Source organism: Mustela nigripes, chromosome 7 (assembly GCF_022355385.1).
Source record: "Mustela nigripes isolate SB6536 chromosome 7, MUSNIG.SB6536, whole genome shotgun sequence".
Taxonomy (NCBI): domain Eukaryota; kingdom Metazoa; phylum Chordata; class Mammalia; order Carnivora; family Mustelidae; genus Mustela; species Mustela nigripes.
This window is the reverse complement of record NC_081563.1, coordinates 50,818,593-50,844,407: the sequence shown is the minus strand read 5'-3', so window position 1 is coordinate 50,844,407 and position 25,815 is coordinate 50,818,593. Positions and strand designations below refer to the sequence as shown.

The window sequence follows — 25,815 nt, the reverse complement described above, 5'->3', positions numbered from 1 at the left end:
ACTTCCCATGCACACACGAAGCACGCTCACAGCCCCAGTTAGCTTCGCAGCTAAGTGACTCTCCCAAAGAAGCCAGGAAGTTTAAAAACAAAACAAAATGAAAAACAACTCATTTCTGGGTAGACTGAAACACAGATGGGAAGAAGCACATGTGTTTGCTCCCGGTCCTCAGACCCGACTTGCCAAAAATGGTGTCTGGGCCCAAAGCAAGTTCAGGGGAGCAAATGAGCAGACAAGTAGGAAAGGGAGCACAGTCAGGTCACAGAGCTTCCCTGGGAGCTGTCCTATTGTCTTCCACCCCTTTGCTAGACAATATGGGGTAGTGGTTAAAAGCATGGACTTGGGGGCACTTGGCTGGTGCAGTTGGTTAATCACTGGACGCCTGGTTTCAGCTCAGGTTGTGATCTCAGGGCTGTGAGCACAGAGCCTGCTTAAGATTCTCTCTTTCCTTCTACCCTTCCCCATTCCTCCCTCCACTCTCTCTCTCTCTCTCTCAAATAAATAAATAAAATTTAAAAAACAAAACAAAGTATAGACTTAAAGTTTATAGGAAGCCCAGGGGGCAAAAGAACATGTTAAATAATACCACAGAACTGCCATCAGTCACATTCAGAATGAGGGAAACCCTACAAGACAAACAAGACAAGACAGCTTCTCCAACACATAGAGGAAGAGAAGAGAGAAGGAGGACCAATAGATGTGAAGAGACTTATCCGTCAAATATAATGTGTGGGGCTTCCGGGTTCCTGATTCGAACAAACCAATTATTTAAAAAATGATGAGACAGGCGTGCCTGGGTATCTCAGATGGTTAAGTGTCTGCCTTCGGTCAGATCATGATTTCCAGGTCCTGGGATTGAACCCCATGTCAGGCTCCCGGCTCAGCAGGGAGTCTGCTTCTCCTTCTCCCTCTGCCTCTCCCCCTGCTTGTGCTTTCTCTGTCTCTGTCTCTCTCTCAACTGAATAAATAAAATCTTTTTTTTTTAAAATGATGTGACAATCATGGAAATGTGAATAGCTTGATGGGCTGGATGTTGGTATTCCCCCTAAAGTCACACGTTGACTCTTAGCCTCTCCAGTGTGAGGTGAAGTGATGGAATTAAGTCGTGGGGCCTTTGGTAGGTACCTTCATGAATGGGATTAGTGCCCTTATAAAAGAGACTCCAGAAAGATCCTTCTACTCTTCTGCCATGTGAGGCTATACCTAGAATAGTCTATGAACCAGAAAGCTGGCTTTCATCAGTTGCCAGCACCTTGATCTTGAACTTCCAGTTTCCAGAATTGTGAAAAGTAAATTTCTACTGTTGGTATGCTATCCCATCTGTGGAGTTTGTTAGAGCATCCCAAACAGACTAAGACAAACTGTGACTGATTTGATGATATTAAGAAATAATTATTTTAGGTGTATTAATGGTATTGTGTTTGTTAAAACAAATTTTTAAAACCCTCTGATACCATGTGAGAAAGAAGGTACATCACCTCTGTGATAGTCTTCCCCCAAAATGCATAACCCCAGTCTAACCCAGTCTAACCATAGCTGGACCAACCCAAACTGGGAGATACCCTACGAAATACCTGACCAGTACTCCTCAAAACCATCAAGGTCATTAAGAACAAGGAAAGTCTGAGAAGCTGTCACAGACCAGAAGAGGCTAAGGAGACATGACAACTAAATGTAATGTGGGATCACAGATGGGATCCTGAAACAGAAAAAGAACATTAGTATAAAAATCAGGAAATCCAGTAAAGTCTGGAAGTATAGTTAATAGTAATGTTCCAACACCAGTTTCTTAGTTTTGACAACTGTACCAGGGTCATATGAAATGATCCTATTAGGGGAAATAGGGTGAAAGTTATACAGGAATTCTGTTCTCTTTTTGTCTTATGTAAGTCTAAAATTATTCAGAAGTAAAAAAATTTATTTTAAAAAAGTCCTAAAAAAAAAATAAGTCCTTATTTTCTAGAGATATCTACTAGCAGTTAAAATGAAATGATGGGCGGTCTAGGCCTTGCTTTAAAATAGTTCTTTGGTTGGGGCACCTGAGTGGCTCAGAGGGTTAAGCCTCTGCCTTCGGCTCAGGTCATGGTATTGAGCCCTCCATCGGGCTCTCTGCTCAGCAGGGAGCCTGCTTCCCTTCCTCTCTCTCTGCCTGCTTGTGATCTCTGTCAAACAAATAATAAAATCTTAAAAAAAAAAAAAAAAGTTCTTTGGTTGGAGGGCACCTGGGTAGCTCAGTCAGTTGGGCATCTGCTTTAGGCTCAGGTCATGATCTCAGGTTCCTGGGACGGAGCCCCACATCAGGCAACCTGCTCAGGGCTCCCTGCTCAGTGGGGAATCTGTTTCTTCCTCTCCCTCAGCCCCTCCCCCCTGCCTGTGCTCTCTCAAATAAATATATAAATAAACTCTTAGAAAAAAAAATAGAAGAATTCATTGGTTGGGATTGGGGGCTTATATATGAAATGAGGCTAGTCTCACAGTGGCCATTGTTGATGCTCAGTGATGGCTGGATCTTTCTTTGACAGCTGTCTCCACTTCTGCATGTCTGTAAACCTTAATAAAACAAACAAGCAAGGATCCTGGAGAGAGACTGCCTCAGAAGTGTTAATCTGTCCGTGTGCTGCAGGTTCGTTACCTATCATATATGGGATGATTGTACCTGCCTCACAGAGTTGTGAAAATTCACTGAGTCGACATGCCAAAAGGCTGGAGAAATGCTTAGCTATTCTCATCATCTTATGGGAGGAAAGGTGGTCACAGACCAAAGCCCAGCAAGGCAAGTCCTCTTTCTCCACCCTCTGACACTGCTCAACGTCCTGTCTCCCCCAGTCCTCCTGCACAGAGATCGTTGAAGAATGGAAGGAAGATGGGCTCTAGGGCAACACTAGCGAGTAAGGAAAGACCTCTGCACCCAGTCTTGCAGCAAGCGATGAGACTAGCTGGGGACGGAGGGTGGCGTCCCTGGTGTGGGCTCTGGGAGTCAGACCCTGGATTATGAGCCACTCAGGGTTCAAGTGGCTGAAAGCAGCTACTGTGGTGGAAAGGAGGGCTAGCAGGGGAGGGGTTCTGATTTCAGAGAGTAGAGGTCAGCAGGGGCAGGCCATGCCAGCCTTTGGGGCCCTTCCAAAAGTGAGCTCCTTATCTCAGAAGAAGGGGAAGCCACTGGAGAATGTTCAAGTGTGCGGTGGGGGTGGCGGTAGGGAGGGGAGGGAGTCACCCAATCAGACCTGCATTGTTGAGACTGCCAAGGGGAAAAAGGAAGCATTGGAAGGGGGCCAGAGGGAAGCAGGGAGAGCTGTTAGGCTTCCACAGTGGCTCAGGATGTAGATAATGGGAGCTTGATCTAGGATTCCAGCAGGGGAGGGCAGTGGATTTGAGAGCTGTTTTAGAGAACACTGGGCCTCTAGCTGTGTTTGGAGGGTGAGGTTGAGAAAGGGAAGTACGCAGGGGATTTGCAGGTTTCTTGGGAGTCAACTGGGTGGCAGTTGGGCTGCCTGCAGAGTGGGGAACGGTGTGGGAGGAGCAGGAGGTGTGGGGGGGCGGGGCAGGGTACAGAGAGAAGTTCCTTAACAGGGACAATCACCTCCACTGTGCTTTATGCAAGTCACTATGCTGGAGGAGGGGAGCTTCCAAAGCAAATACCGCAAACGCTTTCAGTGCCCTCAAGATCGGTGCCAAAAAAAAGATCCACCAGCAATGGCTGAGTGGAGGAATCTCAAATGTGCGTTTATAGCTCTGGCGGTGATCACAGCAAAGGCCTCAGTCATTAAAGCCACTGGGAAGTCTTCAATAACTGTGCGTTGTGTGACTGAATGTCCCAAAACAGGTATCAGAAAAAAGACAACCCACAAACCTTTATTCAGCCATTATTATGTGTCTAGCCCCACCTTGGCATAAGACGGAGACAAGGAAGGGCAGGATTAGCCCCCTCCCTCAAAAGATGCACACAAGGGTTGCGAACAAGTAACCACACATGAGTGTTAGAGGAACACAGGACAGACCGTCACTAAAGGCTGACCTAAAAGGATCCCACTTGGGGTGGCCAAGGGGGGTGCAGGATTGAGTGAGTCGGTGACCTGGTCCCACCAGGGGGAATATCACACAGGAAGAAGGCAGTAAAGTTCTTCCAGAGAAGGGGGGGCCTGCCTGATCCTGGAGGCATGAGTAGAAAGTGGAGGGCGGGCTGGGAAAGGGGGACAGCCAATGAAGGGTCACCAGAGTCCTGGGAGAGGCGCCCCTAACCGACTCACAGTAGGGGGGCATCCTACACAGGCAGGAGGATGCCAGTCTTGCCTCCGACAACTACATGCTGAGATGGTTTATTTCTTTAAAGGAATTTAAAGTCCTGTCTTAAAAGTGGGGACATTTTCTCACTCTGAAGGCTCAGGGGACAGTTCCTTCATTACCAGCAAAGCTCGGTGCACCACTTTCCGGGCCCCAGTCCCTCTCCCACACAAGCACCACCACCAAGAAAACAAAAACACAAAACACAAAGCACCACCGCACCGACCTTTGCACAATTTCCTTTCTTCCTGCAAACTTCTGTCTGCCTCCGCTGCCCCCCACCCAAGGCAGGGCCGGTTCGCTTCAGCCGAGCCTCTTTGCCCTTTTCCTAATAAAGTCCACTTCCTCGGCGTTTGAGGCAGTGGAGGACCGAGGGTACGAGGCGGCCCGAGACGTGGGAATGGCCCCTCCAAGCCTTCAGCCCCGGCCGCACGTCCGGGCTGTGGGTTCGATCCCCGTCTACGTGGCCGTGACGGGGGTCCCCGAATAAAAGGGCCACTGTCACCGTGCTCCGAAGAGACCGACAGGGTCGGACAGAGGCAAGCTCTCGGCCGCGCCAGGGCCCCGGCGCCAGAGACCCGCCTCGGAGGTCGCACGGGAGGAGGGGGCTGAGGCGGCTGCCGGGGACGGGGACTCTCGCTAACAGCCCGCGGCCCCAGGGGATGACACAGCGTTTCCTCCGCACCCCGGCTCTCCCCGCATGTCCTCGTTCCATCCCCGGCAGGGCACCAGCCGGCCGACTCGCTGCGTCAGCGGATCCCCCGCTGGAAAGGACCGGGGTGGCCGGGGCCGCGGGGACGGCTCGGCTCGTGGCCCTAAACCTTCGCGCCCTGCGGACCTGGCTTGGGGGTCGAGGGCTGGGAGCATGACCGCGGAGTGCGGACGCTGCCCGGGAGCTCCGCCAGCAGCTCGCAAAGAATGTCAGTCCCCACCCACGGAAAGTTAGAGGGCATCTCCGCCACGCCAACTTATCATCCAGAGCCGGAGTCGAACTTTCCGCCGGGAGTGGCTGGCTGCACAGCCCAAAGCGACCCTGCAGCAGCCGCTCGGACCCGGACGCCCTAGATCCCGGGCCGCGACCGGCCGCGACCAATCACAGTGCGCCTCGGGCGGGAAAGGCTGGAGGGCGCGGGCATCTGAGGAGTGACGGCACCGGCGGCCAATAGGAAGCTAAGGTGGGAGTCCTCGCCCATCCTGCTCACCAATGGGAAAGGGATGGCTGGGGCCGAGGTCCCCGAGGCAATAGCTGCAGGCTCCCCGGTGGCCGCGGGTCCGAGACCCTAGGACTAAAGGGAATTGGGGAGAGGAGTTGGCTCGCCCTCCCTGGGCCACCCGCCGACCCTCAGACCATAGCCCGGTCCTCACCTGCTGAAAGCGGGGTTTGCCCAGTTGGAAAGGAGGTGCATCGGTCGAGGTGTTAGCGGCACTAGCCGCCGCCGCCGATGCTGTGGTCGCTGTATCCGCCATGGCCACTGACGCCTGCAATCTCCGGCCCTTTTAAAATGTCCCTCCTCGGCCCCCGCCACAGCTGCTCCTCCCGATTGGCCATAAGCAACCGCAGCGAGCCGGAGGCGCAAGGGGTTGTGGGGAGCGTAGTTTTTCCCGTCACGGGGGTTGACAACCCTAGACTGCGGAGAGTTGCACCGACTCAGACCCAGTCTCGGTTCCTGCCGCCAGATCTGCAGGGCTCGGCAGCATGGGAAGAGTGTGCGGGTACGGCTCTAAGGTTCCGACAGGGGGCCACGGGGCTACCCCTCGCCGGTTACCTGCCTCTAGAAGTTTAGTTACTGCGAAGGGCATCGCTCCTGGGGCGCTAGCCCAGAAGAGCCCTCCCTACTCAAGCGGTCCAACCGGGGACCAGATGGGCAAGGACTCCAGGATGTGTAGGGTTAATCCCGGAAAGCTTTCTGCAAGGACTTGCACTGCGGAATCCTCATGCAGTTCCTTCTGTGGCTACCTTGCCCCCTCCCCTTGTGCTCTCCAGCCATCCTGACACCCAGAGCATGCTGGGCGCTCCCCGCCCCTGACCCTTGAACATTCTGAACCCAGAGAACTCCGTAACTTTTTATCTTTGCCTGACCCCTGCTCTTCTGACCTCAGCCTACACATTGCATTTCCCGATCCATCACCCTACTTCCCCATAATCCACTTCCGCTCCTATAGTACCCAGCACTTTTTTGCAGCCTAGGTACTTACAGTTACTTATGGTTCTGCGTGTTTCCTACTGTAAGGTCCATAGGACAGGAGGTGTTCTACCGCTGAGTCCTCAGTGCCAGGCTTGGCAGGGTTTGCAGCAAGGACTCAAATATTCGCTGTGTGAGTTAAACAGTGGGAGCTTCAGAGCCTGGGCAGGCTCCACTTTATTTGTCAAACTAAGGAAGATCCATCCCCAGTCTAATTCCCAAGCAGGAGAGAATTGGGGGCGGGGAGGGGGGTTCAGTAATGTTTATTAGGCACTACAAGAACTTTAGGTAAGAGAGAGCAGCACATACACAGGGCAAGACACCAGCAAGGATGATAATAAACCCACTTGTGTAATATAGAGTAGAAGATTCCTAGCTGAATTAGCTGGTCAGTGAGCCAGGCTAGGGGAGGGGAGGAAAGCTGTCTGTTTTACCCAAGAGGACAGTAGAAATATTTTTGACCTTAGGGAATCCCACTTTAGGTCTTCTTCCTCTCATGGTGAGGTGGTGAGGTGCAGCATTGGCTCGTGCCTGCCCATGTCTTTCTGGACAATGCACGATCTAAAGTAGTCAGTTCCTCATCTGCCTACAAGAACCATAAGAAACAGACTATTCCTAAAGCCAGAGAGTGGTGCTCACTAGCCATGAAGAATCATTTGTATCTTGGATTTGTATCTTTCCCAGCCAGACTAAGCAGTCTCAGAATAAGAATCAGGTCTTTTATCCTCTGTATTCTCCCACAGTATTCAAGGAATGTAGGTCTCTTGGCAAAGACAAGACTGAGTCCAGGCCACTGGGCAATGCTGTGCTGCCCCTAGTGTTAGTACAGAGGCAGTGACACTCCAAAACCCCATCACCTGCCTTCTCCCCCAGAAAGCCTCCTTTTCATACATTTATCAAAACAGGAACACCACTGAGCCACCTGCAGTATGGGAACTTTTTATTCTTCATAAAGTGCTCAAAACATGAAGAACAAGCTCTTTATAAACAAGAGTTACAACTAGGAAGACAAACAGCAAAGCAGAACTGTGCCTGCTCTCTGCCCACCCTGCCTGCAACTCTCCACGTTGTGGCCAGGAGCAGAAACGTCCGACAAGAACCTTGGGCTTCAACTCACAACTCTCCTGAAGACATCCTTGCCCTGGGCATTTTGGAGGGCCATGGTCAAGGACGAGCAGAAGATCAGGGTCAGAGTTAATAATGAGTAGAGCCCGGAAGAATATGTAGTAGAAGAGGTCTCCCCTTCCTTGCCCCAGAAGAGATACCTACCCAACTCCCAATGACCCCCCCAAAAACATGACTCAAGACCTGCACACCTGTGGACACTTTCTCAGCTTTGATAAGTGATCCTTAGGGTAGATAACATTACAGGGACTTTCCCCTCATGTGTGTGGGGGGGTCCTCTGCTTCATCCTGGCAGAAGACATCACCCACAGTGCACATTTCCTTCCAAGGCTTTCAGAGAGATCCCATAGGTCCTCTCGGGAAGAAAAGAGGTCCCAGAGGAGCTCTTGCCTCCTTGCTGGGTCAACAGTGTCCTCCTTCAGCACCTCCTCACCCCAAAACCTTTGTTCAAACAGGGTACCCCAAGTCACTAAAGGTTCCCTGCAGATGCCATGGGGAGCCTGCCATATTTTCTGCAAGCATACCAGGGGCTGGGCCAAAGGACAGACACTTCATTTCTAAGTGCACTGCAACCAAGCCGGGCAAGGCCACGAGCAGAAGGGACAGGCTGGGAGAGCAGCTAGCAGATGACGGGAGGGCAACGAAGGCTTTTTCCTAAGTATAGGCAGAATGGGACCTCCTACTTCCAGAATGTAGTTGTTATCCCAGGAACCTTCTCAGTTGGGGTTGAGGGACGAAGAGAAGGTGGCAGGAACATTAAAGGAGCAGTGGCAGCTTCGCCAGGCCCTTAACTGAAATTAAGGGCACGGGGCACAGCAAGGCTGACCCATCCTCCTTTCCCATACCCAGGGCCTGACAGATCTGGCCCCATGTGCTCAAGAGGGAGGGAGGGAGGGGGGACACTAAATGGAGAGAGAGAGAGAGGTCTACATCCAGAGGTTCTTGACCCCACCCACAAAAGGCACATTCTAATTGGTTTCCAAAAGTTCAAACCCCGCAGCAGCACAGAGTTTTGGCATCTGGACAGGCAACAAAAACAAACATGGAGGGTTGATCCCCAAACATAAGCAGCCCAAAGCCCCGAGGCCTGCGGAGGGGCCCACAGCCCAGGGGTGTGCAAGGAGTGTTCTCCCCACCCTTTCCCCAGCTTTCCATGCATTCACATGAGAGATGCTCAATGGGAAGACCAGAAGAGGAGGGCGGTGGGGGCCTGGAGAATCCACATCTCCATCTCCCTTCGTCCACATGGCCCTCGCTCTGCCAACTGCTGGAACACACAGAATCGGGACACAGCAGAGACGAGACCAAATCATGCTCCTTGCTCTCAAGGGAACAGATACGAGGCTCCAGTTACCTAGAACTGCAAACTGGGCAGCCTGGTTCCTGCCACAGCCCCAGTAATGCTAGGAGAGCCCTCTAGGGGCTGGACACAGACGACAACGGGGACAAGGGTTTAGCCTTGGATGAAATGACTGTTGTTGTGGGGTAATAAAGTGCGTCCCAGATGCCATATCAAATTGTTGCTCACCCCGGCTCTGACTTGAGGGCTGAATTCTTTGTTCCAATTCCCTGGAGCCCCCAAAACTAAGGGACATGAAAATAGGCAGGTGGGGAAGACCCACGGGGGGTTCCCAAAGACACACGAATTGTACATGGAACTTGATGCCTGCGATGGGATTCCCCATGGGCCCCTCTTCCAGCACCCCCCACAGAGGCAGGAGGCAGGGGGAGCAAGGAGTGACAATGGAGGACAGACAGCAGCCTGCCCGGGTGAGAGTGAGTTCAGTGGGACGGAGGGAAGCGCAGGCCCAGTTTGGGCAGTGGGTCCACGTGACCCTCCCAGGGGCAGGGGTGGGGAGGGCTACTTGGGAGGGTCAGGGGGGATCTGCAGCAGTGTGGGTGAGGTCTCCATGATCCGCACCAGCAGCCGGTCAATGTAGCTCTCCAGCTCCTGCACGTGCTCGTCCCGCTGGCTCAGCTCCCGCTCCCGCTGCAGGAGCAGGCCGATGAGCTCGTCGTGGGTCAGGTGGTAGTACTTGGCTGACTGGTCCAGCACACCTGAGTCCTGAGGCCGGGGAGAACAGTGAGCAGGGCGGCCTCAGGCCTACCTGCCCACCCACCCAACAACACCCAGGTTTCACCCTATAGGCCCCGGAGCGGCCTCTGTCTCCAATGCAAGAGACCGCCTAACTGGCTTCAGGGCTCCGGCGTGGGGGACTGGGCCTGTTCTTCCCTCCACCCTGCCCAGCACGCAGCTCCTGACCTCGGGCCGCCTGGACGCTCTCCACCGCACCACATGCCTGGCATCCTCTCGGGCCTCACCTTCAGCCTCTTGGTGTCCACAGTCTGGCCCACGTGGGGGGCTGGAGCCACAGGCTGAATGCCGCCGGATGTGACTGTCTTGAGCTTCTCCAGCCCGCTGCTCAGAGCTGTACTCAGACTGGAGCGGGGCTGCTTCCTGTCTGGGCTGCCCTCCACGGGAGCAGCACTGAGCGGCTTCACGGGGTGGGGACTGCGGAGACAGAAAGGAGAGGCGTTACGGGGAGTAGGGAGCAGCATAACGGAAACGGGCTGGGGGGCGCGCCAGCACTTGACAGCAGCTGCCCCTCACCAGAAGGCCTCAGGGCAGCTGCCGCCAGTGCTCCTCAGCAGGCCTTCCTCCCTCCTCCATCACTGCTCTCCTCACTCCTCTCCATTTTACTCCCTCAGAAGGCCTGCCCCCCTCAAAGGAGCAGCACAGCCCGGCCCACGACCTTCCCAGCACCTCCGGCCAGCCTCTGCCAGGACCACCCCCTCTGCTTCCCTCCCTCTACCACACTGGAACCTTTCTCTAGGGGACTGACCGACCCTTCTAGGGTCTACAATTTCCCACGACTGGGGACTCACAGGCTGTGGGGCTTTCAGTGCTAAAACCTGGAAAGACTTGAGCAAACTGGGACACTTTGCTGTTGTCTCTAAACCTGTTTTTTTCCCATCAGTACTGACAATGGCCCGAGAAAGACACCTGGCTCTCTGCCCTCAGTCATGCCCCAGCTCCCCTTCCTCTCTACCCAGCCCCACCAGAGCACACAGACTGCACTGTCTCTAGAAGTTCTTACCTTTTGTTGATTCCTCAACCCATCAGAATGGGGACCTTGGCCCCACCAGCCTAGCACAAGTGCTCCTGCCGAGCCCACCAACCCCTCAGCTCTCCACTCACTGACCTCTCTGTGGACTTGACTCCTGGACCACTCCTTGCTTTGGCCTGCTCTCCCTCATTTCCCACCAAGACCTCCATCTGGTTTTCTGACTTCTCGCAGTCTCTTCTCAGTCTTAACCGCTAGCCTGCCCTTGGATCCCTTCCTTTCCCACCTTGGCCCCCACCGCCCCTAATGTCATCCCCAGCCTGGACCTCAGCCCCGAGCTCTAGGCCCACACAGAGTTGGAGGCTGGCTGGCTCCACTCTGGGTCCAGCTTGGGCTCACCGCACTGGCCTCTACACCTATCCTCTCCTGTGTCCCCCCTCCCAGCAGCGTATGGCTCAGCCAGACCCTGGGGAATCCCTGATTCCCAGGCCTCAGCTCCAGGGCTAACAAACATTGAACCTGCTGCCCCTCACCTTCTCTCGCCCTGGCCCCTTTGCTCCCCGTCAGTGCTGGCTACACCGCCTTCGGCTATACCTGCTGCCACTCATCTCCTCGAGGGAGTCTTGCCCACCTCCAACCACTGCTCTATTCTAATGGGATGGTGATCTCAGCTTCTTCGATGTTCAAACAGCCTCCACTGGCTCCCTATCAGATAAGAAAACACGGTCTCTAATAGAACAGATTAGAATAGAATGCCCTTTCTTCCTGGGCCTCCACTCCACACACTGCTGCAAACCAGGAAAAGCGCTCTTTCTCACCTTCAGGTGGTCCCTCTACACAACACCTGCCCTTCGCCTGCTGGCCTTTCACCGGCTGGCCGGCTAACTCCTCCTCGTGTTTCAAAGCCATGCATGGCCACCTCCTCTAGGAAACTTTCCTGATTCCCCTAAGCTGACTACAGGGACCCCGCTCTGGGATCCCTCAGCACCCCAGACCTGTGACAGGTATGCAAACTGCTAGCACCGGACCCCAAATCAATTAACCTTTCCCCAAGGGACCTCTTAAAATCTATGGTCAATTCACAGAGCTTTTGGACTATTTAGAAGTAGGAAGCAAAATGATTTAGCCCAAGGCCCTGGACTCTGTCAGAAGAGGGACAGCCCAGGCCCAGAGAAGCCAGTTCTGTTACTCAGGATAGGGCCATGGATTCCTGGGACGAGTGGCAGAGAGGCCGGGTGGTGGGGGGGCGGGCCGACAGCAGGGAAACCAACGTCTCTCCTCCCACCTAGGAGTCTGCATTAGGGACAGGAGCTTAAAAGCTGCTCTCCTGAGACCCACAGACTGTGCCCAGGGAGGGAAGGAATAGCCAGGTGGCATACAGAAACCCTGAACGGGTCCTGGGCTCTCAATCGGATTGGCCCCACACATTGGAGGGAGCCTGGACCCCAGAGAGCTTAAGACCATTTCCTCCTCTGAGAAATGGGGACAGCTCTATTTGGCCCATCTACTTGAGGATGGAGGGACATGCTGAATTCAGACATGAAGCCCACTATAAAGGGAATGAAGCTTCCCAAAGGTAGTTAGTATAAGCAGAAGTGAGACTAGAATACAGCAAGGCCAGCTAAGGATGCTCTCTCATCACTGCAAAGACACCGTGACCACCTCCTCTTCCCAACCTCTGGGGACGGCTTCACTGTGTGCCACTAGCACAGCAGCCCAGGGTAGCCCAGACTCCTTCCCTCCCACTTCTCATGTATCAGCAGGGGCCCCCTAGGCCAGCTCCTCATGGGTGCCTGTCTGTCTCCCTCACTGGATTGGGAACTGTCCAGGTACACCATGGGGACAGTGTTCCTCATCTCTATGCAGTGTCTGACACAGCGTGGAGGTGCAGTGAACTGGGGTTACTACCTGTATGAGCTGGCAGGCAGGGGTTCCAGTCCAGGACCTCCACACTGCCCTGTTCAGCAGAAAGAGCAGCCACCTCTGCTCCCCCCACTTCTTCAGCAGGGCTTCTAGGGTACTAGCCTCCTTCTGGACTTCGCTGCCCCCATCAACTCCAAGCGACCTGTGTCTCCTGACCTCAGCTCTGGCCATCCCTCACCAATCAACCTAGTGAGGAGGTCACAGCCTCATCATTCTTCTTAAACACAATCACAGAGGCATCCAGAGGCCACGCAGGCCTGTCTTAAGCACCTCGGGACCACTGCCTGAAAAGGCGCAGACGCAAGCCAATGAGGCACCTGATGGGGCTACAGACCGATTCTTCTGGGGGCAGGGGTGTGGTCGTTTCATTTTTCTTTTTGTCCTCAACAGCGCTTGGGCTTTCTCTCCAACAGAGCTCGGCACCAGTCCCTCCTCTGGCTCTCTTGCCTCTCACAGCCCACTTCCCTGTGGCTCCCATCTGACAAGTGTCACTGCCCCGGCACCCAGTGCCCCTCGCAGCCGAGGGCATGAGCTCTTCTCCCCCTTCCCCTGCCAGCCCACACTGGCTCTGCCCACTCCGTTCCTCACTCCCTGTACCTCAAACTTTGCGGGGCACTCTGCTTGGCCAAGGACCCTGGGAGGAGACAGCTTCCAAGCCAGTCTCACTGAAGGGCTCCATTCTTCAAAGCTTCCCCTCTCCTGCCTTTCGGGGAAGAAACGCTCCATCTGCCCCTGGAAGGGCTGAGGCTGGAATGTGAACACCTCGGCCCCTGGGCTGCTTTGCCTCCTTTTCCCACCTTCTCCTGCAGAGTCTTCTCAGGGTGATAGCTCACCTGGCGCTGGACTGTGGCTCCTCAGCTGGTCGTGTCTCCAAGGGCAGAAGCACAAGCGGGGAGGCTGGGGTGGTTGCAGCGTGGTCTTCCCCGGGTGGGGCAGGGGAGCCCCCAGGGGAGGAGGCTGGCTCCCCAAGGGTTGGGGAGGAAGAAGTCAGGGGCTGAGCTCCAGGCAGAGGGGAACATGGAGGGCTGGGGCCCCCATGATGGTGGCCGGCCCAGGACAGGAGAGGGGGTGGTGGAAAAGCAGGCTCTGGGGGAGTGGGCAGCTCTTCTGGACCAGAGAGGATGGAAGGTTCCCTGGACCCTGGAGGGGATATGGACGGGAGACTGGGGGGGTCTTGGCTCTCCTGAGACAAGAAGGGGTTCAAGGCGTCCTCCTCTGATGCCCACACGTCAGTGTGTTGGGAGCTATCTAGCAGGGGTCCAAGCCCCTCTTCTACTGGTCCCTGCCTCCGGGCCTCAGGACCCTCAGGGCTTTCTCCTTTCTCTGGAGCCCCCCAGATCTGCAGACTCTGAGGAGCCACGCTCTCTGAGTAACAGGGTACGGGGGTGGGACCCTCAGGACAGCTGGTGGGCGGGGATAAGGGCAGCTGAGGCACGGGAGGGCCGGCACCCTCCGCTTTATCTTGCAGGCCTGGCCCACACGGCAGGGTTCCGGAAGAATGGCTGTCAGACTCTGCCCCCGGTGTCTGGCCCTCCTCCTTGGCCTCCCGTGGACCAGCAACCAGTGGACTTGGAAGGCTGTCTTCTCCTCCTGTCTCTGCCCCCCTGCTTCTCAGCCCCCCTGCAGCAGCCGCCGCCACTGCCACCTCCTCCTCCTTCTCCTGGGACTCTGAAGGCGTGAAGAGGCGTGGTGGCTTGGGAGGTGGCCTGCCCGGCTGCGGCTCCCGGTCTGACACCGGCTTAGGTTTGTGCTCCGGCTCCTGGGGGACAGGACCCTTGCTCCCCCCAGGGCTCACAGGTTCCAGTGACTCTGGCTGCATCTTCTCATCAGACTCTCCCCGCAGGACTGGTGAAGACGTCTCGGCTATAGGAGAGATGGTGAGCATATCCCAGGGCCACGAATCGTCGACTGTATTGAGCTCGTGCGAAAGCTGGCCTTCGCCTCCGGAGGCCGCCTCTTGGACCTCAGGGGCGTCGTCGGGACCAGGCAGCCTTTCCCACACACTGATCACTTCAGGGGAGCTAAACAGAGACGTCGCACTGTCTGCCGGACTCTGCCCTGCATCCCCTCCAGGGGCTGGCGGCTCCCTGTCTGCTTTGGAGTCTGCAGCTCTTGGCTGCAGCTGGGCGGACGAAGAGGGCAGGCTGGCCCCAGCTGGCCCCAGGGGCCCCAGCTCAGCCACACTGCTGCTCCGGCGGTTCAGTCCCAAGTCCAGAGGAAGCCTGGGCTCCAGCCACACGTTGCTCCCACCTCTTCCTCCTCCCCCAGGGGCCCCCTGGGGCTCGGCCACCTTCACTGTCACGGCCCCGCGGCCTTGCTCCTGTGGCCCAGTCACCTCCAGCCCCACTCCTCCTGCAGGGGCCAGGATCTTGCTCCTGGCCTCTGGACGCAGCCTGCTGGCGGCAAAGACGTTGAAGGTGTCGTCCCACTCAGGCGGGGCTTTCCCAGGGGAGGCCAGGGGGGTGGGGCTGGGCCTCGAGGCACTGGGGAGAGAGGGAGCAGGTGAAGGACAGTTTAGTGCTATGTCGGCTAGGAGCTCCTCGAAGAAAGGGTTGCTCTGCATGGAGGTGAGGAACGGGTTGGTGAGACCCGAGAATCCAGATGGGGTGGCTTCGGGGGCGGCGGAGGCGGCAGCGGTGGCAGCAGCAGCAGCAGGGGAGGCGGCTGCAAAAAGGTTAGTGCTTAGCATGGGAGCAGCGGTGGGAGGAGGAGTGGGGAGGGCCGGAGCACAGGGGGAGCAGGGGAGGTGGTGAGGAAGAGCAGCTGGGTCAGGTTCTACCTGAGGAGACACGTCCAGGCTGTGGAGGGAGACAAAACCGTGAGCCTCCTGGTTAATGCCAAGACCGGAACCGGCCTTGCTGAATACCCCTCGCCTGCCCACCCCCCCCACACCTGCCTCGGGCCGGGTACCGCATGCCACACCCACACGGGCTGGGTTCAGGCCGGTGTGCCAGGGGACCAAGGGAAGACCCCAACACATAATATGATTCGGGGCTGCCCAAGGAGGGAGACGCTGGGCAGAGCTCATGTAATCCCATGTCCAGGCAGGATCCCAGCCTCCACCAAAGGTTCTTCAGGGGCCCAGAGGCTGAAGAGTCTTGTCAATACCAGACTTAACGCCCACAGAACCAATCAGGTGTCTTACAGCCGCTCAAAGACAGAGAAGAAAGAAATACTAGCTGCGTGAAGAGAATAAAGAGGCCAGAGAAAGGCCAGGCCTCAAAATCCGGCTGGGCAAAGCCAGCGCAAATGGAACCCCACAGGGTCCCTGGGATTCGGGCGGCTGGAACAGATGGGTTCTACTGACCTCTTGCAGAAACAGGAGGTAATGACGCGGCAGGCATCAGACAGGACAAAGTGTCCATCAAAAGAACCTGCCTCTCCCATTTCTTGGAGGGGTACTATCACCTGCCCATATGGACAGCAAGATCCTGCTGCTGAGGCTAGCTCCTGTCAGGTGCCCACCTGAGGGTGCCCCTCCCCAAGGGCACCCACGGGCCAGCCTTGAAAGTAGCTCCACTCTGGAGATGAGGGCTGGAATGTAGCAGCAGTAGCGACTCTGGAGGTCATCTGGGGCCTCTTGGGGTCTTCACACACAGACCACTGGCTCCCCTGGGAAAACCATTCCATGGTAGTGGCCCTACACTCCCACAGATGCTGGAGAACACTGGCTGGCCTCTGGGGGAGGGAGCATGGCCCTGCACTTGCACCTCGCCCATGGTGCAAGGCTGACTCACGCACAGAAACAGACACAGAAACCAGAGCTCTTGGCTTCCTGGGGATGACCCCAGCAGACAGAAAACCAGGAAGACAGTCCATGCCCCAGTTTTGGTAAGGACAGTGGTTGGCAGCTGTCTCGTGGCTGAGCCCACCTGTCAGGCCCAGACCTGGGGGGCCTCTCCTACTGCCTGCTTCCCATCTTCCAGCTCCCACTCTAAGCCCCAAGACCCCCATTCCTTGATCCCTGCCCAAGTGAACATCCCGGAGACTCCTATACCTCCATCTTCTCCACTCAAGCTGCTGCTTCTCATGGGAAAACACTGGGGGGCAAGTCCGGGGGTGGAAGAAGCCAGGCTTTACCAGCCAACCAGTGAGGCATGCAGGCTGGGGTTGGGGGGGGGACACCTATGGAACGAGGCCAGGAATTCTGGAGCTCCCAGAAGTCTTCTGGGAACCGGGGCCCAGACAGAGCTGGCCGCACACAAAGCTGGGCAGAGTCTGGGCCAGCTTGTCTACAAACACTGGGGGGCAGACAATGGGAAGGACTCCAGCAAAGGTGGGCTTCCCAAGACAATCTGGGAGTCTGGGATTCTCACCTCATGGGCAGGGCACAGCCGAGTCCCAAACCCTGGCTTTCTCTGAAGAACCCAGCTTCCAGAGACTCTCCTGACTCTTGCGCCCTATAACTCCCCATTCAAGGATGACTTCTCAGCCTCATACTACCACTTACAGATCGGGCCATGGGGCTGGGGAGAAAGGTAAGAGTCCCATTGACTCCCACCCCACCAGGCTTCCCCCAGCACTTCTCTGCCTCTGTGGTCCTGACATAGTGAAGATACTGAAAGCGGTCAAATCCTAGGCCCGGAGTCCCAACCCCCACAAACAGCCCTTCTCCCTTTACTCCAAATTGGCCACAGTCAGACCCAGGCATTATGTGTCTACCTCAGGGATGAAGGAGAGCAACAGACCACCACCATGTGGGTCAAAGCCCTGCCCCCAGCCCGCCCCCCAACTAGAGCAGCCATACCAGACACAGACCAATTCTACCAGCAGGACTCAGCCCACAGGAACAGGACTGCTGGAGCCTCCTCTCTCTCCAGAACCTGTCTGACAAGTGACCAAAGGCGTGTGGAGGAAGAGAGCTCCATCAACATTAAATAGCACCAGGCTTAGCTCTGCACACTCCCCGCCCCCTTACCCTTGGCCTGGCCCCACTCACCCTTGTGGTCTGACAATAATCTGGCTGGCTGTCAAGACTGCAGGGCAGGAGAGCAGCAGGGAAGTAGGCTGGGAGCCCCAGGCAAGGCTAGCACCCTCCCCCCCACTGGCTCCCCAGAGGTACACACAAACCCGTTGGTATGGAACCAGCGAAGAGCTCTCCCTAGAGGAAGAGACTCCAGGTGCCAGGCCCAGCAGGCTCCCAAAAGCCGGTGGCACCTCTGAGAGCACCCTGTCCATCCCTCTACCCAACGATATACACACACCCCCACCCGCTTCCCCACATACCTCCCTTACCCTGGATCCACACCAGGGGCACACCTGTCCCCTCCCTACCACTCCAGCTGGCACAGATCAGAGACCCATTCCCATAGGGGGTTTCCCCTGCAGGTTATGCTCTGAGGACAGAGCCTGCCAAGCCAGCTAGCACAGTGCCATCCCCCCAGCACACGGAGAGGACTTCAACATATGAGAACTTATCTTCTCTTTAAGGAGCAAGGTTGGGGGAAGAAATGAGAAGTCCAAATGTCTCTGCCCCCACAACCTGAGAGAATAAAACTTTAGTGCCTGCAAGAACCTTAGGACCGCTGGTAAAACCTTAACACAGGAATCCCCCCTTCTCTCTGCAGCCCCCCCGCTTAAACATGGCCATGGCTGGGTGACAGACTGCATCACCAGGCCAGCCCTGCAGCTGATGAACAGCTCCTCCCCAGGCTGAGAGGAGCTGCATGTCCTTGTCATTTCCACACACTGGTCTCCAAGGTGGCATGTGTATGTGCCAAGGCTCTCCACTGGGCAGTCCCCTGAGAGGCCAAAGCCAGCCAGCCTTCGAGGCACATGCCCCCCCAGCTGACATGCCCTTCAGCCCTCCCTCCAGAGGCAGGAGCCCCAGGCCCTCCTGAGAGGGGCCTGATGTCCAGGAAGGGTGTCCAGAAGACTGGACATACCCTCCCCCATCATCTGGGCATAAGGAGGTGACAGAGAAGGGCCCAAGAAACTCTAAGTAGGGACACCACATAATTTACCTTCCAAACCAGGACATTTTTACCACGGTAAAAGGGCAGTATTAACTACAGCAGGAAAACAGGCCCAAACAGGATGGATGGCCACACTAGCTCATGGTCACTGGACATATGTCATGTCCCTCATTTACCCCATGGGGAATGCCACTGAGACTCTGAGCTTTCAGCAGCTAGCACACACTCCGGGCTTGTCAGGACCTCGATGTCCTACTTCCAGTGAGGGGCCGGGACAGATGCACAGACGCCCAAAGGCCACCACGATATACTTGCCCCCATGCTGTACCACACTTACCCCAGTTAAAAAATACTTGCATCCCACACTTGATCCCCTACTGTACACAGAGGGTTCTGTGGTCAACGTGAGGAGGACGAGGCAGGCAAGCTCCGGTGGCCTGCCCACAGGGAGCTTATACTCCAAAAGGGTCAGAGAAGAATAGACACAAAGACAAGCCTGCATGGCCTTGACAGTCCTCAGACACACGGTACGTGTGTCTCGTGGCTGCGCTCAGGACTCATGGCTCACAGCCCGGTGAGTAAGGTCCCACGGCTCAGACCTTAGTCTCAACAGTCGCCACCCCCTCCCCAACCCAGGCACACACCCAGCCATGGGACCCAGCAGATTACAGCCAGGTCAGGACGAAAATGAGGACCATCTTTTCCACCCCGCACACCCTCGTTAATTTTCTCCCAGCCACTAGCTTCTCCAAAAACAGCCACTTTTTTCCTGGTTGCTGTGTGCCCAAAAGATTGCTTCAGGCCTCTCCGTGGGGCACCAGTGCCGCGTGGGAGCACTAGAGGGCGCCGCTGCCCTTTCCAGTGAGGAGCACCCAGCAATCGGCACTGGTAGCACAGCGGGGGGTGGGGGGGGGACGGGCACCCAGAACCTTTGGCCTGTGGACACACCCCAGAGCCCAGACAGGGACCTGCAGCTACCTTCAGTCACTCCGGTTCTGGGTGTCTGACTACAGCTTCCCGCCATGGATTAGCTCACTTTTCATTCTCTCCTCAAAAGCCCAGAGCAAGCCTTCTGGGCAAGGGCCAAGTGTTGTTTGTTTCTGGCCACCTTCCTGGCTCTGTCAAGGCCCAGGGCCAGGGTAATGCTGACAGGCTCAATGACCAGGTCTCGAGCCTATCCAGGCCAGCCCACTTTACCCAAAGAACCCCTTGCCCCTGCAGCTACGCCCTCAAATGAGCCCCTGGGAGGGCAGGGATCCCTGGATGCCCTCCATCCTGCTGAGGACAAGCTCAGAATTCAAGGAGGAGGGCAAAAACCTCAGCTGCCTTATGGCCACCAGGGACCCAACTTGACTCTGAAGGGCAGCTGGGAGACATGGATACACAGGAGAAGGAAAGCAGGACTGTGAGCAAGAGTGAGGACAACCCCAACATCACTCAAAGTCTGGCCTGCAGGGGGTCTGAGCCCAAAGCCTGGGCACATGTACAGAAATGAGCTCACGAGAGATGTCCTCCAGTGTCTATCTGTCCTGGAGAAGGCCCTGAGATGATCTACAGACATGCTGAGCCCATGGTCTATGTTCCATCTGACCCAGCCCCCCCCACCCAGCTCCTCCCAGCAAATGCTCTATCTGGGCCTCCTGCCACCTCCCTCCGCAGGACCACCCACAAACCTAAGCCATCACAGGGCAGCAGGCCCATCCATCCCCTTCTTGCCCATCTTCCCTCGGCTCCAGGTGGCCAGCAGATCCCCTGGGGTCTGATGAGCAGGGGCTGGGTCGCAGGGACAGAAGCTGACGTACCCAGCAGGGGAGGCAGAGAGCGGCTCAGCCAGAGACTGAGCCACTCCACTGGCCTAGCTGCAAGGTGTACAAGAGGCGCCAGGAGGCCAGGCCCGAACCCACAAAGGCCTGGCATTTCTTTCCCCACCCTTCTCAGTGGACCCGAATTGCACAGTGAGAGAAAAACCAGGACCACAGGAGTCTTCTCCCCGCTGCTGGGGAGTGGCTATAGGAGCCTCTCTCTGGACCCTTCCTCACATGCCCAGCCTTGGTGCCCCACCTGCTACCCACAGACCTGTCAACAGGAGCAGGGCAGGCTGACTGAGAGCAGAAACAGCTGCCGGCCACATCAGCTGTCCGGCCACAGACGCTCCCTGTCCAGAGCCAGCCCCAGGCCCTTGAAAAGTGGGGATGTCTGCTCGCTGGACCTATGTCTGGCGGCCCTCCCTGCTCCCTGCTGGACAGTACAGCAGCCTCGGATTTCAGAGCTAGGAGGAGACAAAGGGCCGGGGTGGCGGCTGGGGCTGGGATACTGCGATTCGGTCATCTGATGACCAAATGTATACTTCTCATGTGTATGGGTCTTCATCCACAGTTTCTGACTCAAGGCTTCCAAAACTCTTGGAATTTCCTGAGAAAGAGCATCTTTTTTAATGTCTGGTCTCTTGTCCTCCCTTCCTGAAATGCTGCAGAGCAGGAAGAGTGAAATGGGCGTCTCGTGATTCGTAACAAGCCCCTTTCCACCACAACTGGGTTTGTGTTGATGAGGGGACTTTTTAGAAAGCCCCCGAGGACCCTAAGGCTGGTTGCTGGGGGAATCAAGTGTGAACAGAAGGGTGGAGCTTTCAGTCCCACCCTGATTTCTGCAGAGGAGAGGGGCTGGAAGGTGAACTGACCAATGGCCAATGACTTAATCACTCACACCTGTGCGAGGAAGTCTCCACAAGAACTCCAAAGGATGGGGTTCGTGGAGATGCAGGGGGAGTGGGGTGCCTGGAGAGAGCACGGAAGTCCTGTGCCCTTTCCCCAGACCTTGTCCTGTGCATCTCTTCTACCAAGCTGCTCCGAGTTACAGCCTTTTATAATAAACCACTGAAAGCAAAATGTTCCTGAGTTCTAAGAACGAAGCAAGCAAATGAATCAAACCCAAGGAAGGAGGCAGTCACTAGGACCTCCGATCTATAGCTGGCTGGTCAGGAGCACAGATGACAGCCTGGACTTTCGACAGGCATCTGAAATAGCCAGTTGGGGGTAGAGGTGGGGTGTCAATCCTGTAGTTCTGAGCCTATGTGGGGACCGAGGCATCTCCGGGTCAACAGTGACAGCACTGAGCTGAACTGCAGGGCACCCAACTGGTGTCAGAGATCAGCTTGGGAGTGGGAAACCAGCCCCCACAGTGGAACTGGGTGCAAAATCCTAGTTAGTATTAGGACCCTCTCAAGAGCTCTGCCAGGGCCTGAGCTCAAGGACTCCTGCATCCCTTCCGAGGGTGGGACTCAGCACATTCAGAACACAGCAGCCGTGCTCAGCTTGCTATACCCCAAGAGCAAGAGATAACAGAGGACCAGAGCCCCAACAGTGTCCAAGGACAGAAGGTTGGTAGTAGATTTTAAGGGAGTTGTCTATAGCCCCTTGCCAGGCCAGGGGCACAACTAGGCATGAGTGTATGAAGAAAGGGGTGGGGGCATCAGTGACTTGATGGCATCTCGCAGAGGTTGGGGTCACAGAGCCAGCTGAGGCAGCTGGGGTGGGGGAGGGGAGAGTTGGAGGTATAGGCCCCGTCCCACCTCTTCACCTGCCAAGGTTTCCTGACCTTGAGGCCAGAGGGCAAGGGGTGGAGGTTAGGAAGCCAAGAATTGACACAAGTGGCCTTCCCTGCTTTTCTCCCCTTCCTCCCCCTCACTCGGGGGCAGGCGTGCCAACTGGCGAAGGGAGACCCATGAGGAGATGGGACTCCTCATTCCATATGGCCCCCAGAGCGCTGTGCCCCTGCGACTTACCTGTGTCCATGTGCCAACAACGAGCCTCAGCCTGGGGAAGTGGTACCCCCCACCACTCAACCATGCGAAGCCAGAGCCACAGCAGCCTGCCCAAGGGCCCCATCGGCTCCAAACTCCCTGCCCCAGGATCCAGGCTGCAAACACCCCAGCATGCACCCCGAAGAGCAAAGCTGCTTTTGCCAAGGACATACCTGGGTTTCTGAGTTGGTTCCTTGGCTTCTCTCAAGCCAAACCAGCTACTCTTGGCCTTTTCCTCCCCGCTGGATGGGTGGTGTGGGGAGGCCCCCAGGGTGGGACCCCCCTTCTCCCCCAGAGAGCCGCGGCGCCCCAGCTCGCTCCGACTCAGCCCCTGGTGGTGATGGTGGAAGAGACCCATCCGGGGCTTCCGCTCCTCCTTCCGGGCTCCCTCCTTCTCAGCCACAGCCTCAGAGGAGGCCACCATGGGCGTGGCAACCTGTACTGGCTTTCCCTCAGGGAGCCGGGCCCCCTCCTCCTCTCCTGAGCGGCTGGTGCCAGGGACCAACACTTTGGCCTGAGAGCTCAGCTCCTCCTGTCCCAGCAGCACCTCTGAGATGCTGGTGCGGCGGCTGCCTCTGCCCCCGGAGTCATCTGCAGGCCGAGCGCCCTCCTCAGTGGGCCGGGAAGACACGCTATGCAGCGAGCCGGAGGGTGGAAACGGGCCTGAGATGGAGCTGCGGTGCCGTGGGAGTGCCTGGGGCTCCTCATTGTAAATGTGGCTCCCATTGACGCAGAGCGAGGAGCGGGAGGCAGTCTCCAGGTGGCCCTGCAGGTCCAGGAGAGATCGGGGCGGCGTCGCTCGCATTTGGCTGGCCTCATCGCTGTAGGTCCTTTTGTGAGTGAGCAACTTGGGGGACTGGGTGGCGTCCCTGCCTGAAAAGGAAGCACCCACAAGTGAGCAGCAGGGAGAGCAGCCTGGGTCCTGGCCCGGCGCCCCCCAACCCTCATCTGCTCCCCGGCGGGGCAGGGCCCTTGCTCACGCACCTCCTTCGCTGGACAGCCAGCTGCTGCGGCTGGGCGAGCGGGTCAGGAGCTCTGCACCCGGGCCCTGGTAGGCCAGGCTCCCGCTGGCAGAGGATAGGGTGCTGTCCGAGCCCAGAGAGGTGCTGGACTGCGTCAGGGAGGACTTGCGCAGCTTGTTGCGGAGGAAGAAGCCTTTGGCTTTGCCCATCTTGCCCAGGCTGCCCAGCTCGGGGTCCTCCAGGGCACTGCTTGGGAGGATGGCCGAGGCAGACTCCAGCTCAAACTTCTTCTTGCCCTTCATCTTGTCCTTGATCTTGCTGAAAGGGGACCGCGGCTTGTCCTTCATGGACAGGTCAAACATGCTGGCGCTCAGGTTGTTTCGAGTGAACTGGATTGTGACTTGGATCTCTCCACGCTCCTTCTCCTTCTTGCCCGCCTTGGAGTGCAGCTTGTACCACCTGGAAGAATGGGGGCAGGGTGGAGATGCAGTCAGGTCATGGTCAGCGCCCACGCAGCCCGCCCTCCCCTGCAGGCACCCCGCATGGCCTCTCCTGCACAACCCAGGCCTGGCCTTCTGAGCCATAGGCAGAGCTAAGAAAGTGTTTACATCTTGTCCGTGTTGGGGAAAACCACATCCTGAGCAGGGGAATCTCTGTGGTGCTACTGGGAAGGGCCACAGTCATCATTCCATGCTGCCCTCCCATCCCCCTTCCTGGGGGCTCAGAGATCTCCCCGCTGCCCCTCCCCACTCCATCTGAAATTCTGAGGCCCAAAGGGGTGAGGCTGGGTGTAGGAAGAACTCTTAACGATCCAGGCCCCTGGGGTAGATGGACCCACCCACATTTCTCCCAGTTTAAATCATCTCCCTGGGCTCATCCCAGCCGAAGCTCTGCTCTGAGCCACCCGTGAGCCCAGGAAAGAGGCACAGGGCTGGAACACCAGCTCACAGGAACACACACCTCACTCACTCACAGACTGGTCCACACCCCACCAGGAACACCTCTGCACACAATGGCATACAGGGGCCTCAAGTAAGAGACCTTGGGGGTGGGGGCAAGGGCGCTCACATCTGCTGAGCATCTCATGTGTATCACGATGGACTACAAGGGTCTTCACTCCCACATACGCACAACAAGCCTCGGGGGTCAGAACCATGACCCTGCTTTATACAGCAGGAAATCAGGGCTCAGAGGTAAAGTAACATCTCCAAGAGCAAGCAGCCAGAAAGGAGAGAGGAGATGGAGAGCCAGTTTCCATTCCTCCAAAGCCATGTTCTTCCCACTACACACTCCCAGAGAGACCCCTGACACATGACCACTGCACAGGGTAGGTGGAGGCCACCCTACAGGGGAGGGGTGTGCATGGAGCTCTTCCTTCCTCTGCTGCCCAAATCCTCCTGCCTGACCAGACTCCTGGCCAGCGGCAGCACACTTTGCTCCACACAGCGTCTTGTGTGGAGCCACTAGACACCCCCACCAGGGTCCCCTCCCATTCTACTCAGCAGGCCATGCCCCACCCCCTCTCCCACAGATATGAGCACAGATGCTGCACGGAGAAACTGAACCAGAACCCTTCTGGACGTAGGGACACCAAGCCCAAATGATGGGCTCTGGTGCAGGGCTGAAAACAGGACTGACTGAAAATCAGTCCCCCTTTCTCACACCAGCACCCAGAATGCATAACCTCCCTTGCACATTAGAGCTTAATACAGCACTCAAAGGATGTGTTCCAGATAAGTTGGAGGAAATCTCCTGGAAAGTAGAAGGGCAACAATGAGGTGATGCTAGGTCAGTGCAAGGAGGTTCATGACCAAGTTACCTGGCGAGTCAAGAAAGAAAAAGGAGGCTGCTCCCACGTGTGAGGGACCTGGGAGTCCTCCCTCCTATCCACGAAACAAGAGAAAAGCTGAGCAAAAGCTGAAAATCAACAACTCCCTGGGGATTTTTAGGGCAGTGGAACTATTTTGTAGGATACTGTAATGGTAAACACATGTTGTTATATATTTGGCTGTACCCACAAAATAGAAAAGACAAAGTTTTATGTATAATATAAACCACAGGCTCAAATTAATAATGATGCGTTGGGATTGGTTCATCAGTTATAACAGGGTGCCACACTAATGTGAGATGCTAACAAAAGAAGAAAGAACACCAGGCAGAGGAGAAGGAGACCCTGCAAGCTTCCAGACACAGGACACACGGGTTTGTACATTCAGGAATTAGAATAACCCTGGGTCCTCACTCCCAACACTGGCTACCCTATGGAGTCGTGCCTTCAAAATTCGGAGAGAGAGAGTTTTCCGCCTGGAATTCTAGAAGCAGCCGGTGAAGCACGAAGGTGGAACGAGGCCCAGTGATGTCAGTTGGGTCACTGAAGGGCTCAAAGTCATCCACACTCAGTACACACACCCCACACTACCCACACACCCCACACTACCCACCCTCCCACACACTCCCCTCCCACTGCACACTACACCACACACACCCCACACTACCCAACCCCCCAAACACCCCCCTCCCACTGTACACTACACTAGACCACAAACACACACACACACACAC

General features: G+C 56.3%; 2 protein-coding genes across 6 annotated transcripts in view; both read right to left on the bottom strand.

Annotated features, from left to right (window-relative positions):
- SFXN5 (sideroflexin 5) overlaps positions 1 to 5,825 on the bottom strand; it is a 113,152-nt gene extending 107,327 nt beyond the window's left edge. The window contains exon 1 of one of the 3 annotated variants that reach the window (XM_059405850.1): positions 5,647 to 5,825. In XM_059405850.1, the coding sequence (XP_059261833.1) occupies positions 5,647 to 5,748 (102 nt within the window). In that variant the 5' untranslated portion in view covers positions 5,749 to 5,825. Of the gene's footprint in view, positions 1 to 4,966; positions 5,098 to 5,646 lie in introns of those variants that run through there. The other 2 variants (XM_059405848.1, XM_059405849.1) reach the window with 2 other exon arrangements.
- A 1,562-nt stretch (positions 5,826 to 7,387) lies between these two features.
- The window catches only part of RAB11FIP5 (RAB11 family interacting protein 5), a 36,144-nt gene continuing 17,716 nt past the window's right edge, over positions 7,388 to 25,815 (bottom strand). The window contains exons 2-6 of one of the 3 annotated variants that reach the window (XM_059405843.1): positions 23,276 to 23,712; positions 22,465 to 23,164; positions 13,411 to 15,375; positions 9,912 to 10,101; positions 7,388 to 9,654 (exon numbers count right to left, since the gene is read on the bottom strand). In XM_059405843.1, the coding sequence (XP_059261826.1) occupies positions 9,451 to 9,654; positions 9,912 to 10,101; positions 13,411 to 15,375; positions 22,465 to 23,164; positions 23,276 to 23,712 (3,496 nt within the window). In that variant the 3' untranslated portion in view covers positions 7,388 to 9,450. The remainder of the gene's footprint in view (positions 9,655 to 9,911; positions 10,102 to 13,410; positions 15,376 to 22,464; positions 23,165 to 23,275; positions 23,713 to 25,815) is intronic. The other 2 variants (XM_059405844.1, XM_059405845.1) reach the window with 2 other exon arrangements.